This window comes from Biomphalaria glabrata, chromosome 15, assembly GCF_947242115.1.
Source record: "Biomphalaria glabrata chromosome 15, xgBioGlab47.1, whole genome shotgun sequence".
Taxonomy (NCBI): domain Eukaryota; kingdom Metazoa; phylum Mollusca; class Gastropoda; family Planorbidae; genus Biomphalaria; species Biomphalaria glabrata.
In genome coordinates this window covers 30550536-30564415 of record NC_074725.1, presented here as the reverse complement: position 1 = coordinate 30564415, position 13880 = coordinate 30550536, and the positions used below count along the sequence as shown (strand labels likewise).

Sequence of the window (13880 nt, the reverse complement as noted above, 5' to 3'; positions counted from 1 at the left end):
ATATACGAGACTGTCACTATAGAACGATGTTATCCCCTTGAGAATCTAGCGGTAACTGATTAATGGACCTCATTCCCCAACCGTAAACAAACAACATTTAGCCACGTGGTGCTTTATCTCTTCTATATAATTTACGATCTCATGTTTAATTCATGATGGTTGTCACGTGACAGTTTTTTTCCATTGTTTTATCAATAAGATCACGTGTCTAAATGTTGTTTGTTTACGATTGGTGAATGAGGTCCATTAAAAGTCTATCCTAATCTTTAACCCAAAGTCTATGTCTTCACTCTAAAATATACGTTCACTGTCGGTCTAACAGATTGCGCAACCCAAATAACTCAACTAGCTATCTAACATCCCACAATGCAACTGTGGCCCCTTGATTCTGGGTTGGGTTTCACTTTCACGTGAAACACAACAAAAAGTTATACTTCGTGATTCCCACTAATTCATGTCACAAACAATGATGTGACACCGGGGACCCCTTTACATAGTCAAATCTTACCCACGACCCCATAAAAGAAAAAGGTACATCAGTGCATAGAATATAATTTACAATGGACCTCATTCACCAATCCTAAACAAACAACATTTAGCCTCGTGATTTTCTATCTACAACGATCTAATTTTTAATACACAAGTGCTGTCACGTGACAGTTTTTTCCCCCATTGTTTTATCAATATTATCACGTGACTAAATGTTGTTTGTTTACGATTGGGGAAATAGGTCCATTGTAGAAAAACATTTTGTTTTATAATTTCGTATCGAGATTATAACTTTTGTTTGAAATTATAACTTTGTATTGAAATTATAACTTTTGTTTGAAATTATAACTTTTGTTTGAAATTATAACTTTTGTTTGAAATTATAACTTTGTATTGAAATTATAACTTTTCTTTGAAAACAAGTTTAACCACAGTGTTAATACATTTATATTCATTCTGTGGTTGAGACGTCTGTCTGTTTTTCTGTCTGTGTTTATGTTTTTATATTTAACCTTTCTAAAATAGGAGGCGCGGTGTCTGAGCGGTAAAGCTCTAATGGGTACCTGATGTTAGTTGGGGAAAAGTAAAGGCGGTTGGTCGTTGTGCTGGCCACATGACACCCACAAAAACAGATGCCCTTTACATCATCTGCCCTAAAGACCACAAAGTCTGAAAGGGGAACTTTACTTTTTTTTCCTTTTTAAAATTTCCCTTATTTTATTTAGCAATTGATATTCTCTCCCACCCCTACCCCCTTTTTCTCAATCAACTTATCTGTCTGTCAGTCTGTTTGTCTGTCTGTGGACTGTAGAAAGTTCATTTGGAAGTCCTGATAAATTCTACTAAGAATACATTTTCTTTTGTTTCATTCAAATTGGAATTTTGTTTTGTATCTTTAGTTTATTCGCTTCTTGTTTTTTGAAACTTAACTACTTCCGACTTAGGAAATAAACAATAAGTTTCAGACTCACTTTGTTGATTCAGAAAGAGTGAAAAGATAAAACTGGATAAAGCTTGTGTTTCGGTACTTGAAAAACTTGAACCAAGTAAATTCTAAAATATTAGTGAATAGATGTTTTGTTATTGTTACACGCGTACTTTTTATTAACATTATTATTATTATTTGTACAAATGCCCATTCCTTGTAGACTAGTACTATTTACTATTACTATAGTCTATACTTATAGTATTACTATTCTAATCTGTGTCATTTTACGTCTGGAGAGACGATCTTTTCCTTTTGCAACTTCTTGTGTGACTGAAGAGGCCAATCCTTAATGCACAGCTGAGGTCACAGGTTGGACATCTGTAATCACCCGGCGCTGTTGCATTTTCACCCTTCTTTCTTCTACTCTGGTGTATTAAGTATTAGAGCATGCAAATGCTTGTGCTAGCCCTGGATGTGGCAAAGGATGTAGGTCACAGCTGGGGCTGCGTAGCGACTGAAAATACTGCATTCCTCATAAATCTCCGGACTCGAAGACAAGTCTTATTATTATTATTATTAGAGCATGTAATGGATTGCCTGAGTCAGCCATGAATATCAATTACTTGGCAGAATTTAAGTCAATGATCAACATACACGACTAGATTGACTTAGGAACACGCGTAGGACGTAATCATCTTCTTTTTTGAAGTAACGTCTATATTTCATAAGGTAAGATAGGATAGAAATGGAGAGGGTTGCCTGAATCAGCCAGGAAAACCAACGACTTGGTTTAAGTCGAATAAGTCATTGATTAACATGCAATGTTTGTTTTACATAATTCGGATGTTCCTTCAGAGTTGAAGATAGTTTACTTCCTAGTCCAAACCTCCCGCAGGACGACGGGGGATGGGAGCGGGCAGGGTTTGAACCCTCGACCGTCGATAAATCTGAACGACAGTCCAGCGCGCAAACCGCACGACCAGGCAGCCATGCATGACTAGACTGACGCAAGAAATGCGTAGGACGTAATTATCTTTTTTTTTTTTTTTTTTGCAGTAACGTCTGTAATCTATAAGATAAGATTATAAGGTGTGTATTTGTGTACGAAGATTAAGGAGTGCATGATCACGCAGTCCTAGCTGTGACCTACATATTTAGCCACAACCAAGGCAGACAAAACCGTTGTCTGCCGGTGGTCGATATACGCTTTATTTTCACTGTCTAGACCAGGGGTTCTCAACCTGTGGGTCGCGACCCCTTTGGGGGTCGATTGACGATTTGCCAGGGGTCGCCTAAGACCATCGAAAATATGGATTGTTTTTGTCTATTCTTCTTTTGCTGTGTGTGGGGGGAGGTGGGGGGTCACAGCCGAGTGGGGGATTTTAAAAAGGGGTCGCCGAGCTTAAAAGGTTGAGAACCGCTGGTCTAGACTCTTCAACAATAACCTTTCTTTTGTTCTCAAGGGAGTTCTCCAGATGTTTCATTCGAAAGTCATTCACTGCCAGATGCTTGCCTCTATGCCGGTTTTATGTAAATCTAGCGTCTGAGCAAGAAGCCGAAATAGCTCAGTTATTTAATTAAATTAATTTTTTCATATAGAGATAAACGTTCGACTTTTAACTCAGACTTACTAAATTTTCTTTATATTAATTTGAGATTTGTGCTACGTAGCCTGGGCCTATATAACATCTAATTTTAGAATGTAGCGTCACTGCGTCACTAAATAGGATCTAATTTTAGAATGTATATCAAATAAAAGTTAAATTGGCTACTGTGGTGCGCTATGCTTTTCTGTATTGTAGCGAAGGCTTTATTGTTTTATTTTTAGATATAGAGAAAGTTTACGTTTTCTTGCATATGAAATTATTTTAACGAAAGGATTTCACATTTCAATTTGACTATATTAACGTCTGGTTACAAGAACAAGAAAAAAAAATTAAATTCACATTTTTTGTCTGAGTATTCAGAGCGTCTTTTTTTTTTCTAATTGATGTTAAGACTTAAATTAATTTAATTACAGACTAATTCACGAGTCAGCTCTCCAAGGACCTCATTTGAATGTTTTATAGTAACCATGACAGCCACTAGCGACAGATTCGACAGCATATACGAAAACAGTTCCCGCCTGTTTACGGAATCGCAAAGGCGCCCGCGCTGTTCTCTAGAGGATAGCCTTGACCTTCGAAACGCAGTTTTTGATCGTCAGGGTTTTCCTGAAAATATGGAGCTCTACGAGGTCTATGATGAAGGCGATAGAGGAGACTATAAGTCAAGGGGGAGCTACAGGACAAGAAGAAGGCGTTTTGACATCAATATTAATGCCAACTCTGACGACGACTCGGAAGGTAAAATAATACTATAAAAATAAATTAGATATAGACATGTTTTGTAGAAAATTAGAAAAAATTTAATTATTGTTAACAAAGCTTATATCAGCTCACTCTGCCTGGTAAAAAGTGTGTATACGTTATTTCTCCCACACCCATTTTCGGATCACGTTGAAACTATGCACACTAATTCATTGCGGAGCCAAGACGTGAATAAATTGAAACGAATTAACCATCAGTCAATTAATTACTTGTTCAGTATTCACAGATCTGGCTAAATATATAGGGTCTTGTCCACTTGTGTGGAAACACAAACTCAAAATCGCCCCCCCCCCCCGAAGTGGTCCGCTCAGGCAGGTAAAAAGGCAGGTTTCAATATTTTCAGAAAGAATATCAGAAACTAATCAGAATATCAGATTACTAATATCAGAATTTTTCGCTTTCAGAAAAGAAAAAAAAAACTCGCTGCATCAGTACTTCAAAAGATTTAAGCTATCATAATATCGTATTTTCAATATCGTTTATAGTTTATGAAATCTAAATTGGACGGACGGACAGACAGACAGACATAAGACACAAAACTAATAGCGGCTATTTCCCTTTAAAAAGCAAACAAGGCAACGCTAGCAGACGTTTTTTTTTTTTTTTAATTGAAAATCGAAATTGAGAAATGGCAATTCTCAGTCGTCTTCTCTTTCTTTGGCCTCCTTCGGTCGTAAAACGACTATGGCTCATCTTGTGGAGCCCTTTTTAAAGTGACTGTGGAGCCGTATTTCTGAGAGACATTTCCCGTTCACACGTATCGCTGGGTTAAGGTGGCCTTGGCCTTGGTGGTAGAGGAGCCGGCCATTTTTCGTATGGCACGATTTTCTTCCAGAGCTGAGACCCATGTTTTTTTCACAGTCCATGGCTTTCTTGGTCACTTACGGGGGTGCTAAAAAAACAACAAATGCAAAGGCTTTAACACCAGTAATGACAGCCCCGCCTCATAACACTACAAGCTCTAATTGATTGATGGCACTGTTCCCTTAAGGAAGGTCTTCACGAGCCCAGAAGACCTTGTAATATGGCCATAGAGTTTTAGCTTGTCTTTTTTAAAAGATGATCATCGTGGTGTCCAGTCAGAGTCCAGTGGCCGTAATAATCCTGTCTCTAGTCTCTCCTTTTGTGAGCATAAACTTGGATAAAACTAAAAATTTTGCCAGTTTGATATAAGGTAAAGGGTGCCACCGCCAGACTTGGCGAGTCAAAGCTTGAAGAGCTGTACAAGTTCACTTACCTAGTCAGCATCATAACAAATGATGGGAGATGCCTACCGTGACGTAGCGTGCCGAATAAAAATGGCGGGGAGCATTTTCCAAAGGCTGCAGGGAGGATCTAAGTCTAAGTAATAGCTTAAAGCTGAAATGTCTTACGAACATTTTAAAATACAATTTTAAAAAAAAGGAACTACCCTTCTTAGAATTTGCGATCTATGGATCATCTGTTTCTTTGACCCACATTTGATGAGGGTGTCATGTGGCCAGCGCAATAACCAACTACCTTTAATTTTCCCCTAACTAATGTCAGGTATCTTTTATCTTTTAGAGTTGAATGGACTCTGCAAATGGGAAATCTTTGATTGTCTCATACAAATTAAAATTCGCAATATTACTCCAATGGTTTATCTGGCATTGCAAATTTGAATTCTTACATTGTGAATGACATTTACTATTTTATATTATTATTTTTTTAAAAATCTGGCGGGCCTGTTTAAACCTCTCTGGGGACCGGATGTGGCCCGCGGGCCGTGGTTTGCCCATCACTTGTATAGTCTCCTTGAGATTCGCTTAGTTTGTGTGTCAATGTGCTACAGATGATGATGATGATGATGATGTCGATGGAGAGGTTGAAGAAGTGTTTGACATCACCAAGACAACGAAGTACGTGGACAAGTTTCTCTTTATCTGGCACACATCATTGATGGTAGGACTTTCACATCTCTTTACCTCTCTTTATATCTGGCACACATCATTGATGGTAGGACTTTCACATCTCTTTACCTCTCTTTATATCTGGCACACATCATTGATGGTAGGACTTTCATATCTCTTTATCTGGCACACATCATTGATGGTAGGACTTCCACATCTCTTTATCTGGCACACATCATTAATGGTAGGACTTCCACATCTCTTTACCTCTCTTTATCTGGCACACATCATTGATGGTAGGACTCCCACATCTCTTTACCGCTCTTTATCTGGCACACATCATTGATGGTAGGACTTCCACATCTCTTTACCGCTCTTTATCTGCCACACATCATTGATGGTAGGACTTTCACATCTCTTTATCTGGCACACATCATTGATGGTAGGACTTTCACATCTATTTATCTGGCACACATCATTGATCGTAGGACTTCCACATCTCTTCACCTCTCTAATCTGGCACACATCATTGATGGTAGGACTTTCACATCTCTTTATCTGGCGCACATCATTGATGGTAGGACTTCCACATCTCTTTACCTCTCTTTATCTGCCAAATATCATTGATGGTAGGACTTTCACATCTCTTTATCTGGCACACATCATTGATGGTAGGACTTCCACATCTCTTTACCTCTCTTTATATCTGGCACACATCATTGATGGTAGGACTTTCACATCTCTTTACCTCTCTTTATATCTGGCACACATCATTGATGGTAGGACTTTCACATCTCTTTATCTGGCACACATCATTGATGGTAGGACTTCCACATCTCTTTATCTGGCACACATAATTAATGGTAGGACTTTCACATCTCTTTATCTGGCACACATCATTGATGGTAGGACTTCCACATCTCTTTACCTCTCTTTATCTGGCACACATCATTGATGGTAGGACTTCCACATCTCTTTACCTCTCTTTATCTGGCACACATCATTGATGGTAGGACTTCCACATCTCTTTACCGCTCTTTATCTGCCACACATCATTGATGGTAGGACTTCCACATCTCTTTACCGCTCTTTATCTGGCACACATTATTGATGGTAGGACTTTCACATCTCTTTATCTGGCACACATCATTGATGGTAGGACTTTCACATCTATTTATCTGGCACACATCATTGATCGTAGGACTTCCAAATCTCTTTACCTCTCTAATCTGGCACACATCATTGATGGTAGGACTTTCACATCTCTTTATCTGGCGCACATCATTGATGGTAGGTCTTCCACATCTCTTTACCTCTCTTTATCTGCCACATATCATTGATGGTAGGACTTTCACATCTCTTTATCTGGCACACATCATTGATGGTAGGACTTCCACATCTCTTTACCTCTCTAATCTGGCACACATCATTGATGGTAGGACTTTCACATCTCTTTATCTGGCACACATTATTGATGGTAGGACTTCCACATCTCTTTACCTCTCTTTATCTGGCACACATCATTGATCGCAGGACTTCCACATCTCTTTATATCTGGTATGCATCATTGATGGTAGGACTTCCACATCACTTTATCTCTTTATCTGGCACACATCATTGATTTTAGGAATTTCACATCTCTTTATATCTGGCATACATCATTGATGGTAGGACTTCCACATCTCTTTAACTCTCTTTATCTGGCACACATCATTGATCGTAGGGCTTCAACATCTCTTTATATCTGGCATACATCATTGATGGTAGGGCTTCCACATCTCTTTACCTCTCTTTATCTGGCACACATCATTGATGGTAGGACTTCCACATCACTTTATCTCTTTATCTGGCACACATCATTGATGGTAGGACTTTCACATCTCTTTATCTGGCACACATCATCGATGGTAGAACTTCCACATCTCTTTATCTGGCACACATCATTGATGGTAGGACTTTCACATCTCTTTATCTGGTACACATCATTGATGGTAGGACTTCCACATCTCTTTACCTCTCTTTATCTGGCACACATCATTGATGGTAGGACTTCGAAATCTATTTATCTCTTTATTTCTTACTGTCTTTCTTAATCACTCTTTCTATCTTTCTGTTTCTCTCTGTTACTCTCTCTATGGCTCTCTTTCTTTCTAAATCACTCTATCTTTTTCTTTCTCTCTATTCTTTCTCAACTCTTTTTTCCCCCCGTTATTTATCTCCCTGTCTGTGATTCACTCTACTCTTTATGTGTCTTTTTTTCTCAGTCCTCCTTTATCTTTCCTTCAATCTTTCTCTCTATCTCTCTCTTTACGTGTACTCCTCTGTCTCTGTCTCATTTATCTTTTTTTTTTTTGCGTTTTCCATTTATTTCTCTCTCTCTCTCTCTCTCTCTTTATATCTCCCTTTAAAAAAAAGATACGGTTTAATTAGTAAAGAAGTTTGGTATCTTGATTAATTGAATGAAGTGATTGTAATTGTATATATATATAGACTTAACTCTTTCTCTCCGTTATTATTTAACACGTTCTGATAGAATCAACGTTGGTATCGTCAGTTGGGAGAGAAAGAGTTAATACTTGGACTTTATTACGTAACGAGCTTGTGAACTTCTAGAGGGGTGGGATGGAGTAAAGTTCCATGCGCCATACACCAGCGGTTCTCAACCTTTTATGCTCGGCGACCCCTTTTTAAAATCCCCCACTGTGCCTCGACCCCCCCCCCCACACACACACACACAGCAATAGAAGAGTAGACAATATGCAATCCATTTTTTTTATGGTCTTAGGCGACCCTTGGCAAATCGTCAATCGACCCCCAAGGGGGTCGCGAGTCACAGGTTGAGAACCCCTGCTGCTTTACACTATGCCAGTCTGCCCTACTTATGTCATTGCTATTTCTCAATACCATTCTCTTTCTCTCTCATTCTCTTTCTTGTTCTCTCTTTCCTTCATCTTTTCTCACTGTTGACGGTTACTGTGTTAGGTCAACCGTGACACACGGTCAAGTGTTGGGTATCGAGAGTTAAGGGACTTGCGGGAAGTGACGAGTGTGTAAACAAGAAGAGAGGAAGTCAGCTAGAGAAGTTGGGTATCTGTATATAACGTTGTCGTGTATACATGTTGTGTTGAAATGTTTTACAATTAAAAGGCTATTTAAACGTAAAGGGACTTGTTTCTTCACAGACACCTTTTCTCTTTGTCTCTTTCTCTTTCTTCCTCTCCTTTTTCTCTTTTTTTCTTCTTGATCCTCTTTTTCTTTCTTTGTCTTTCTTTCTTTCTGTCCTTTTCACTTTCTCCCTTTTTTGTTTCTCTTCTTTTTCTCTCTCTTTTTTTCTCTATCTCTCCAGTCTTTTTCTCTCCCTTTCTCTTTCCTTTTTTTTCCTTCTTTCTTTTTCTCGTTCTCTATTTCTCTCTTTTCGGTTACATTGTAGACCTATTAAGTTTTTTCCCCCCTGGTAACACCACAATTGATACCATACAGCTGACACCACACTCCTGACCACACGCCTTTCCAGGCAATTGACCACACAGTTGACCACACACTTACTTTCATTCATTTCTTTTTTTTCTTCTTCTTCATCGTTCTATTGTTATGTTGGAGTGTTCATATGACTAGACCAATACATCAGGGAGCTCTCCATATAGTTTTCTTTCTATTGGGGTGATTTGGGGCAAATGTCTTATGTGTGTTTCTTGTCAATGGACTGTTTCTAGACAACTAGACTATATCTTAACGTATAAAACTTGAAATAGCTTTTGAATAAATTCTTTTATGAACAAAACTAAAGAGAACTTTTAGTACAATATAGACACATTTTAACTTAAGAAGAAATAAAGGTAGTAGACTTTAGTTATAATATAAAACGTGTTTTTTAACAAAATCTAACTCACTACAGAAAAACAGCTGACGACAATGCCGCAAATGTTGCATCATTCACAACCAATCGCTAACCTCTTCCCACCGTCACCATAGAAACACAAACACACACTACGTAATACTGACCGCACCGCTTTCCACTCACTTGACCACACAGCTGACCTCAAATCTCTCACTCCTCCCGCACAGCTGGTCTGCCTCTTCTTGCTCATAGTCGGCATCGTCCTGCGGTTCCACTTCACCACGCTGGTCTTGAGCTCCGTCAAGGCGCACCCTTACTTTGAAGAGTACGAGAGATTTGTGGCGTTCAATTCGGCCCCGAGGGAGCTAGTCTTTGGTGACTTGACACAAGTAAGTAAGTATTTTCAGCTAGATCTAGATTTATTTTTAGCTTATAAAGGGAGAGAATCGACATTTTTAATGGCACTATTCAAGTACAATCGTTATAGAAGACCTGGGCTCTGACCTGCGACGTCGCAACCTGTGGGCAGTTTTGACCAATAGCTCGTTGCCACGACACAGGTCTGACGATTGTTATAGGAAGTCTGGACACTGACCTGCGACGTCGCAACCTGTGGGCAGTTTTGACCAATAGCTTGTTGCCACGACACAGGTCTGACGATTGTTATAGGAAGTCTGGACACTGACCTGCGACGTCGCAACCTGTGGGCAGTTTTGACCAATAGCTCGTTGTCACGTCATTGACATGACTTTTGACCTGGCAAGGAGCAATAGGCCTAAACAGCCCACAGGTTGCGACGTCGCAGGTCAGTTTTCATGCTTTTTATAGCGATTTGTCGCACTATTACACTAACATCATAGATAACCAAAAGGATGACCATCTGGCCGAGATGTTACCCTTCAGAGTGTATTACCTAGCGACTGAGTGTACAACTTCTGATGACAGAAATCACCCCCCACTCCCGAAAAAAAACAAAAGCAAATAAAGCGCCTCATACTTCGCACCTTTGCAAAGTCTTACATTTTGGAGAAAAGAATTCCGTTATAAAATTAGTTTGAGTGAAAATGCATATTCTTAAAACCCTGTTAGGAATTATATGAAATACATATGTTTAAAAATCTTTCCAGTTTAGGGAACAATTAGTTCATGGTAGTAGCACTTTGTTGAGTGAAGTAATACTTTGTTGATACTATTTCAGACTCTCGGCAACGCACTGATTGTATTAAATGGTGTTCATATTTTGTGTATTATGATGTATATGAGTTTCCAAATACACAAGTGAGTCAATTTATTTTTTTATTCATTTCTTTCTTCACCTTTTTTTTTTCAAGATTTCATTCTCTTTCTTTCTTCACCTGTCTCATTTCAATGTCCCAACTACTCTCTCCATTTTTCACACTCTTTCTCTTTCTCCCGCCCTCTCTCTCTCTCTCTCACTGACACTCTTTTCTCCCTTTCTCTTACGTTCTTACTTATTGTCTCTTATTTTCTTCATCTTTTCTTCTATTAATCTTTCTGTTTCTCTCTTTCTTCCTCTATTCTTCTGTCTCTTGTTCTTTTTATCTTTCTCTTCTTTTCTCTTATATTTCTCTCTTCTATCTTTTTAGCTATCATTTTATTAATCAAGTTACTTTTAACTTTTTAACCCATGATGGCACTGCCCAAGAAAATTTATCAAAGTAAAAAAAACACTCTTCAGCATTTGAAAATAAAGCGTCGAAACTCGTATATAAGTCAAACCAACACGTATTAACAGCTAGAGTCAATTGTTTGACTATGTTTACAATGATTTACATGCTAATACTAAATCTAGTCTAGATCCAGAGGCGTCGCTAGAGCTGGTGTCATCCTAAGATGGTGCCCCCCCTTAACCCCACACAATCATTGCCCCCTCCCCTTTAACAAATACCTTTCAAAATCTATCGTTTGGGTCTTTCTTCTTTTGTGGCACTACCATATACTCGTTTGTAGTCATTTATCTATCTCTTGCCTTTTCACGAGGAAATGATTGGTCTGTAACTGACCACGAGTTGAAAACCTCATGTAATTTTGGGCTCCTGCGGAGTAAGGAGATGTATGTATTTTCCTCCACTATAATAGTGTACAATGTTAGTGATTCTGAGATCTAGTACAAATTGTGAATTTAAGTATATTTCATTTGGATGAAATGTGTTTCTCCAGGGCGGGATTTGACAGTTTTATATGTATCTTATTTTATGTGCAATAAAAGAAACGTCTGCTACTCTGAGAATTTGTGATTGATATAATTATTCCTTATGCTGTGTTAAACGAAGTGGTCAGGCGAGGTGAAAAGTAATCCACCAGTTCAAGTGAGACCAGGCGTCAGCATCTACATTTACATGCATAGTTAAATGTCACATAAGAACAATGACAATAATTAATTGACTATTTAGTTTAGTTTTTACAAATATCAATTCATGTTTCTTTATGTGCAATAAAAATTATTTCAAGCTTTAACACGATCGAAGAACGGGGGTGGGAGAAATAACGTGGTCAATTTATTTCTAGGGGACGAAACCCTACGTATTTAGCAGTATCTGCGAATACTGAAGGACTCATTTCCCTTGTTGGTATCAAACAAAATGTCAAACCTAGCATGTGAAGTCTGGACTTGGCGGCCCGTGCGAAACGTCACAAAACTAGACAATTCGGGACAGAAAGGCAAGTACCAGCACAGCGCTGTGGAGCACTCAAGAGCAGGACAAGACACACAGAAAGTCTCTGGTCATCCACTGCACCCAAACTTGTCCACGGACGTCTTGACTAAATCTTGCTTCCGGAAAAGGACGGGCTTTAGGGCGCGAGAGTCAGGTCGACGTGTTGCGCGAATCCTCCTCACTTTAATCCAAATTCCAGCAAAGTCACTTGTCAAGTGGTCATCATCGAACCACGATGGACGAACTATATATTTATCAAACAAAATAATTAATTACCTATAATTAATTGACAATTTGATTAGTTTCGTTTTATCGATTCTTGTCTTGTCTATGTCAATAATCATTATGCAAAGTTTCAACTTGATCTGAGAATGGGTGTGGGAGAAATAACGTGTACAAACCTTTTACCAGACAGACAGACAGACAGACATACTGAGTTGATATACGTTTTGTGAAAAAAAAATATTTTTTTTCTCGTTGTTGTCACCTCCTCATCTGTGTCACCCGGTGCTATCCGCTCCTCTCCCACCGCCCTAGTGACTCTACTGTCTAAACCAGTACAGACCAGTACATGTTCCATTGTGACTTTTCTGTTGGGATTTCAGAAACCATTTTACACTTCCGGTGGTGTGCATCATATCCGGCGTGGTGGTCATCATGGAGATCAACGCCACCAATGTCTACATGAGCGAGACCTCGGCCCAGAGCAAGGAAGCCAAGGATAATCTGGAGAGGAACATCCGCATGATATACAACGTGGAGGATAGTACAGTGTTCTCCGTGACCCATGACATCATATCTGTTTGGGTAAGAGGATAGTACAGTGTTCTCCGTGACACATGACATCATATCTATTTGGGTAAGAGGATAGTACAGTGTTCTCCGTGACACATGACATCATATCTGTTTGGGTAAGAGGATAGTACAGTGTTCTCCGTGACACATGACATCATATCTGTTTGGGTAAGAGGATAGTACAGTGTTCTCCGTGACACATGACATCATATCTGTTTTGGGTAAGAGGATAGTACAGTGTTCTCCGTGACACATGACATCATATCTGTTTGGGTAAGAGGATAGTACAGTGTTCTCCGTGACACATGGCATCATATCTGTTTGGGTAAGAGGATAGTACAGTGTTCTCCGTGACACATGACATCATCTGTTTTGGGTAAGAGGATAGTACAGTGTTCTCCGTGACACATGACATCATCTGTTTTGGGTAAGAGGATAGTACAGTGTTCTCCGTGACACATGACATCATATCTGTTTGGGTAAGAGGATAGTACAGTGTTCTCCGTGACACATGGCATTATATCTGTTTGGGTAAGAGGATAGTACAGTGTTCTCCATGACACATGGCATTATATCTGTTTGGGTAAGAAGATAGGGGGCGTTGCGGGGCCTAATTGTGTCGATGTGCCATAAAATCTCAAATCGAAATCTAAAACCTAAGAGGATAGGTCAAAGTACGTTTCTTGCATGTTTCTTACCAGTTTTCTGTTTCTTGCCTGTTTTTCCTATGTTTTTTTTTTTGCCTGTTTTTTTTTTTCTGTTTCTTGCCTGTTTTTTTTTTCTTTCTCTCTGTTTCTTGCCTGTTTTTTTTCTCTCTTTTTTTGCCAGTTTTTGTTTTTAGATTTCTTGCATTTATTTGCATGTTTCTTGCATGTTTCTTCTATGTTGTTTTTTTTTTTGGCTTGGTTTGGT

At 39.0% G+C, this 13880-nt stretch overlaps 1 protein-coding gene across 1 annotated transcript in view; it reads left to right on the top strand.

The window, feature by feature from the left end:
* The first annotated feature begins 5604 nt into the window (after positions 1–5604).
* Positions 5605–13880, top strand: part of LOC106070047 (uncharacterized) — a 13412-nt gene continuing 5136 nt past the window's right edge. Inside the window, exons 1-4 of the mRNA XM_056012929.1 lie at positions 5605–5709; positions 9723–9884; positions 10694–10773; positions 12779–12980. Of these exons, the coding sequence (XP_055868904.1) occupies positions 5707–5709; positions 9723–9884; positions 10694–10773; positions 12779–12980 (447 nt within the window). The 5' untranslated portion in view covers positions 5605–5706. The remainder of the gene's footprint in view (positions 5710–9722; positions 9885–10693; positions 10774–12778; positions 12981–13880) is intronic.